Genomic DNA, 6,429 nt, shown 5'->3' on the forward strand with positions numbered 1-6,429 from the left:
TTTTGTTGAATTAGGCCTCCTCATTAAGCCATACAAATTATGCAATTAAATTCGGCAAGTCGGTTTTAGTGGAAATGACCTCTAATCCCTTATCCTTAAGTTAAATCTCGAATTTGATATTTAACATACATAATGCATCTTAATTGATTGAAAAATTGCATTTTAATTGATTGATAAATAAAGAATGTCTGATCAACTTCGAACCGACTAATCTAATTCACCTCATAAAAGAATTTCTAGTTTAACATAAGTTGTTCATCTTGATAAATTTAATGTTTATATACAATCGAGTTGTTAATCTAGTGGCTGTAGCTACCAGAATCATGTACATTATGCACAAGAAAAAAAAAAAAATTAATGTGAAAGTTCAAAGATCATAGATGATTGACATGATAATCTAAGGCTACTACATTTATGTATGATACAACTGGATCCTTTATGTTCGTGATCTTTCTTTTCGCAAAATTTCCCGCAAATTCAGTTTTCGCATCCTCCTGCGGTTGTTGTTTGTTGTTACTGTTGCTGCAGAAGCAAATGCGGGATGAGCATTTGTGCAAAAACAATGCCCCGTTTGTTAATTCTCGAACATCGAATTAGGAGACGCGAAAGAAAATTGTGAACTATGTTCTGTCATGCCACTCGATAAGCGTCCCCTTCTCACGTTCTCGCTTGATTCGACTCTACTAGTCCAATCGACCTGAGGGGCATCTGCGTAGCCATCTCTTAATGACGGTAGCTGCATTGTTTTCGCAACCGTAACATCATTCTCTCGCTTAAGCTTGTCTATCCTTTCCATCACTTCTCTCAGTTCTAGCCGTAGTCCGGGACTGCTGTTACAACAATCAACACCTATGTTTAGAAGCACTTTCATTTGTTCAACTATATCAGATGCCACCGCGATTTCTGGATCGAACAACTCGTATTCGTTCGCCTGAGTTCTCGCGTTTTCCACCCAATGCACTAAATCAATTCCTTCTATACCGTTATCAATGAACACCGTAGGATATCTTCCTGTGAGAACTTCAAAAATGATGATTCCTAAACAGTATACGTCGCATCTTGGCGAAATTAGGAGTTGCGCAGCTTCGGGTGCTTTATAGGCTAATAGAACTTGTTTTGCAATTGATATGTTGAGAAATGGATTCAATCCGAATTCCGAAACCAATGCCTCGTTGTTAGAATCGATGAAAACATTGCTCGATTTGAGATTTCCGTGAGGCAAAGTAGACGAGGCGAGTTCCGTGTGAAGATAGCTCAATCCTCTGGCAATTCCTTGCACAATCTTGAGTCTAGCAGGCCAATTTAGTTGATAATGTAACTTTCCACTATCCCCTGAAGATGAAAATGTTGCATCAGATTCATAATTCTAACAAAGGAAGCGAAAAACTTGAAAACGCGATAATTTCTTACCGTGCAATAGATGAAATAAGCTTCCTTTCGGTATGAATTCGTAGATCATTAACTTCTCCTCAGCGCGAAAATGATAAGCTAAAGGTTCTAAAACATTCGGATGACGAACATTTCCAAGCTTTCGCATCTCTGCCCCGAAACCATCTCTGCCTAATGCATTCATATCTTTCAATCTCTTAACAACAACTAGTACACCATTCGACATCAATGCCTTATACGAAGACCCTAATCCGCCATTTCCGAGCACTTCTGCCGCGGCTTTCATCAGATCCGGCATCCCGAAAATACCTTTATCTTCATTCACCATTATCAAGTCATCTACATTGTTACTCGGTTGACCGAGGCCTCTATGGCTCGATTCCTCCCGTCTGCTGCCTGATTCGGGCATGGAAACCTGAACCTCATTCGCATCACTCATTCTCTCTTGAAAACTCGTCCCCATATTCTCTTCTTTTCGCCTTAGGCTTAGTATGATCACGCCCGCGACTGAAAGCAGCATTGCTGCTAATGTTATGATCCCTGCACCTCTTGACTTTATGTTATCCTTATCGTGGTGATTTTGAGCTTGAGCTTCAGGTTTAACCACCTGTGAGAAGCTTGGCGCGATCTTACATTGTTTTCCGATCACATTCCCGCAAAGTTCAGGATTCCCCTGGAAGGCGGTCGAGCTGAATTTCGATAAAGCAGGCGGAATTTCTCCTCTAAGTTTGTTGTTTGACACATTGAATAGTTTCAATTGCGTGTGTTTGATTGACGGAATGTTACCTGTAAACTCATTGTTTTCGAGGCGTAATTCGATTAGACTATACAATTTCATCAACGCAGTCGGAATTTCGCCGGAAAACTTGTTATCGGACAACCAAAGTTTCTTCAGCTTTACCATTTTCAGGAAATAAGATGATTGGATCTGCCCTGTAAACTGGTTTCCCGTCAGGTAAATAGCTTTCAGATTCTCCAAACGATGAAAATCGGGTACCAGATCTGAAAACGAATTGTAAGCAAAGCTTAAGCTTCTCAATCCTGGAATGCTAATCAATGCATCAATATCAATTTTTCCTGATAAACCCATCTTCTCGAGACGAATACCAACCACATCTCCATCGGCGCAAAGTACACCTTTCCACTTAGCTTTTTTAGCGCAAGGATCTGATCCAGGGATCCAGGAATTGAGAGAAGATGAATTTCCGAAAGATTTCTTCAATTTGATTAGATTTTCAGAATCAGACATGGAAAATGAAAATGTACAAGGAATGAGGAAGATGAAGACGATGAACACCAAAACCAAGATTTGCCGGAGCGGCGAATCCAAGGCCATCATTTGGAAGAAGATGATTGACATTAGACTTGAAAATGTGATTTCGGCGCCCAAATTTTTGTGGAAGTTAATTTTGTTTGCGGCAAAGAGAGCCTCTGAAATTGATTGGGATTGAAACAGTCCTTCTTCCATGGCAGTTATAACCGTTAGTTGTTACACTTGCTAAAATATCCTACCAATTGTATGCTTTGATACTTGCTTTAATGGATAGGAATGGAATACTAATTTACAAAACTTAATTTTTTAACATTAAAATCATCCAATTTTTTTTCATTTAGTTTCTGTTATAGTCCTTTTATTCAATTTATCGCAATACTAGTCAACGAAAAGTACATACGAATAACAGAAGATACGTAAATAATAATTTTATAGGTGGATTAAACAGTAATAAAAGATACAATTGATATGAGAAATCGAAAGAGATGGGATGAATGCGTCTTGACTGGTTAGGTTACCTCTTGTTATGTTCTCAAATGACTGTCTTTGCCTCTCACATATATCGGACAGGCAATAGAACTGTTGACGCCCTTGCTCGTCATGATCACACTATAGTACATTTAGATTGGTGGAACCCAGTCTCTAATTTCTATATTAAGTTTGTTTCGGATGACGTATCTTGTTATCCTTAGCATAGGTTTCATTAACTTTCTTTCTTTAGTGTTTTGTATTTTACGGACCTGGTTTGGGCTTGTGTCTCTTAGGGTGTCAAGTTAGTTGGGATCTTCCGGACCTTTCCCTTTCCGGCTTCCATCTTTAATTTTTAAAAAGAGATGGGATAAATGAGATTGACTAGGTCTAGTTTGACAATATGTACTTTTTTTTTGGCAAAATACATTATGAGGTCTTTGATTTTTCATTTTTTGGTTTATTAAGCCTTTGATATTTTATTTAAATACTTTAACCCCATGATCTTTTATTTTTGGTCATATTAATCCCCTAATGGCAAAAAAAAAAAAAAAAGTTGTGAACATTAAAACTCGGTTAATGTATTATTATTCAATTCACATGCATTCGACATTTGTATTTCTCACAGCTTGAAAATAGTTTTTAATATGTAATGTGCCTTTAGGGAAATTGTAAACACCCTAATTCAAACCGTAAAAAATAACATTAGACTAGGTCCAATCTATTAAATTTCCCTATATAATTCAAAAGTGACAAATATACAAGAAGGTGGATTGTGATTTAGATACATAAATTCATCTTTTATAAATAATTTACAACTATATCAAGTCATAATTTTGGATTATGTCAAATTAGTAAAATCAGTACTTTTAATATATTTTAAAGATTAGAAATCTAGAATATATTTTTATGATTTATGAACTGGAGTATAGAATTTTTAATTATGGTGTAAAAGTATAATATATAGAGAATAATGACATATTAAGAATTAAATTTGATGATATGACTTAGTTATAATTTTGTACTTAATTATGATATTCATGTATTTGACCTGTTGCTTTTCAAGCCTAAACTCAGCATGAGATTAGACCGAGTTTTTTGTGTGTAAACCGATGAGGCCCGGCCCAGTAAAGAAAGCTAAGTTTTGTTTTTAATTAGAAGTTGAGGAAAATGATAAAATAAGAAAAAAGAGTGATGCAACTTTAAAATAAAAATCAAATTACAATTTTAAAAGTGAAATTACATGTTTATAGTTCCATTTTTTAAAATGTGCTTCTTTATTTCTAAAGATTATATTATTCTTTCACTTATAGTAAATGTGTATCTGAATTTGTGACTGAAAATTCAAATCTCTTGTGGAGTCTTTCAGAATTAACTTGTAAAACAGAACTAAAAGTCAGAAAGGAGTCGGAGTCTAATGAGCCGTTCCGATGCTTGAGTCAGTAGGTGCTTTGGAAGAGTTAAAGAGTAAGGACTATTTGTAAGATGCTAACGTTAACGTACAATTGGATGTGACCGTACCTATCTATTTATAGGTCTGGATCGAACACCTCTTCTTCTAGGAGTCATTTTGGTATTAAGACTCGTTCTCTTATTAGAATTCTGACATTAGAAAAAGTCATTCATATTGTGGAGTCTGTAACCTAGCCAGATGGGATTTCCCTTAAGAAGAAACGTTCTATGGAAGTTCTTGACTGATTCGAATGTTTAAATTGCAAAATCATATGTCCCTATGCCCTCTTCTCTGAACCCTCATATGGTTCAGTAAAGGTGGGAGAAGTGAAGCAACTACTCTTATCTTCGGTCATCTCATGTCTTCAGTTGTGCTTTCATCTGGATCTTTCTTTCTTGACACGTGTCTCTTGAGTTTCCTCAAAAATCATTTTTGTCTTGTTCATCAAAATTACTCCCATTTGGTCTCATTTTTCAATTTGCAACGGTCAACTTTCCTTAATAAATTCTTCACTTTAACCAACTGATGTGGAAAGCGAGCTAAATTTTGGGTAATTTATAATACATACCTATGCAAAAATATAAGCATTATTAATTGTACAAATACTAACATATATAATCAAAAGTACATTTTTTTATCCATATAAAATCTCATATTTCTGATATTTTGGAATTTTTATAAAAAAAATCATTTTTTCTGGATTGTTAATTTATAATGATTTTAGAATATTTCGATAATAAAAAATAATTTTTTATCTGTCAAAAAATTACACAAAAATACACCAAAAATCATAAAAAAAAACTGAAAATAGGGGTCTGAAAAAAAATCGAGGAAAACTCAACACTAAAAACCACCCCACACATTGACATGTGTCGCTCATACGCTCAACGTGTGGGCTTCATGCACGCCACATTACACATGGATTGGCCACTCATTTCCATGTGTCGCGGTGTTGTTAGCGCGTGTGCCACATGGCAAACACATTATTATAACTGTGTGAAGCCCGTAGGTGGCGCCTGGGAGCCATATGCCGCTATACCGTTATTCGTTGGTCTCGAAATTCGATCTAGTTTAGAGTTTTAGGAGTCTCTGATCATGTTGGTGAAGTCTGTTTGTTCAAACGATGAACAAAAACTAGGATTTGAGGTACACAAACTCTTGATTGAGATTGGTACTCACATTGTTCCAAATCTGAAAACCCTAAATCGCAAATATAGACTATTTTATGCGATTCCAATGCGGTTTTCACCAAGAAATAGTCTGAAAATACATATTCATGCTAATAACACATAGATCTAATATAAATATCAATCCTAACATGTAAAAACTATGTTTTTCTTCCCATTCATGGATTAAAAACAGATAGAACACGATATATGTGGCTTAGATACTAATGAAGGTTTATAACATATATATAAAAATACGAATACGAGTTATCGGGTTACTTCTTGTAGCGTAGAAACTCATTGAGTTTATTGCATCTGAAGAACGGAAACCATGATCTTCGCATTACTAGTCACGAATCAACTACACCGAGGTTAGTGAGAAGATACAATAGATCCACCAACTAAGAGTAGACGTTGAGAGAGAAGAAGAGGGAGACACATGTGGATAGAAGGAGGCCTTCTTTCCCTAAATTTCGCCATAAGGGTTGGGTTAAAGGATGTGTCTATCTATTTATAGCATACGCCTTAACTCTAAATACTCATTTAACATGTATGTATCCAACCATTTTCTTTTATGGACAGATTATACTTTACCCCTGTCAAATATTTCCAACCATTTCAATAAGCTTATTCTAGATTTTTAATAGCTTTACATAACATAAATTGGAATTTTAGAATAT

The 6,429-nt window shown here is 35.5% G+C and overlaps 1 protein-coding gene across 1 annotated transcript; it reads right to left on the reverse strand.

Moving 5' to 3' along the window:
* Positions 1-574: 574 nt before the first annotated feature.
* On the reverse strand, positions 575-2,725 carry LOC136222757 (pollen receptor-like kinase 3). The gene is made up of 2 exons (XM_066010488.1): positions 1,411-2,725; positions 575-1,332 (listed from the first exon to the last, which is right to left on the reverse strand). Exons 1-2 carry the CDS (start codon positions 2,723-2,725, stop codon positions 575-577), a joined length of 2,073 nt encoding a protein of 690 aa, XP_065866560.1.
* Between the last annotated feature and the right edge of the window lie 3,704 nt (positions 2,726-6,429).

This window comes from Euphorbia lathyris, chromosome 3 (genome assembly GCF_963576675.1).
Source record: "Euphorbia lathyris chromosome 3, ddEupLath1.1, whole genome shotgun sequence".
Taxonomy (NCBI): domain Eukaryota; kingdom Viridiplantae; phylum Streptophyta; class Magnoliopsida; order Malpighiales; family Euphorbiaceae; genus Euphorbia; species Euphorbia lathyris.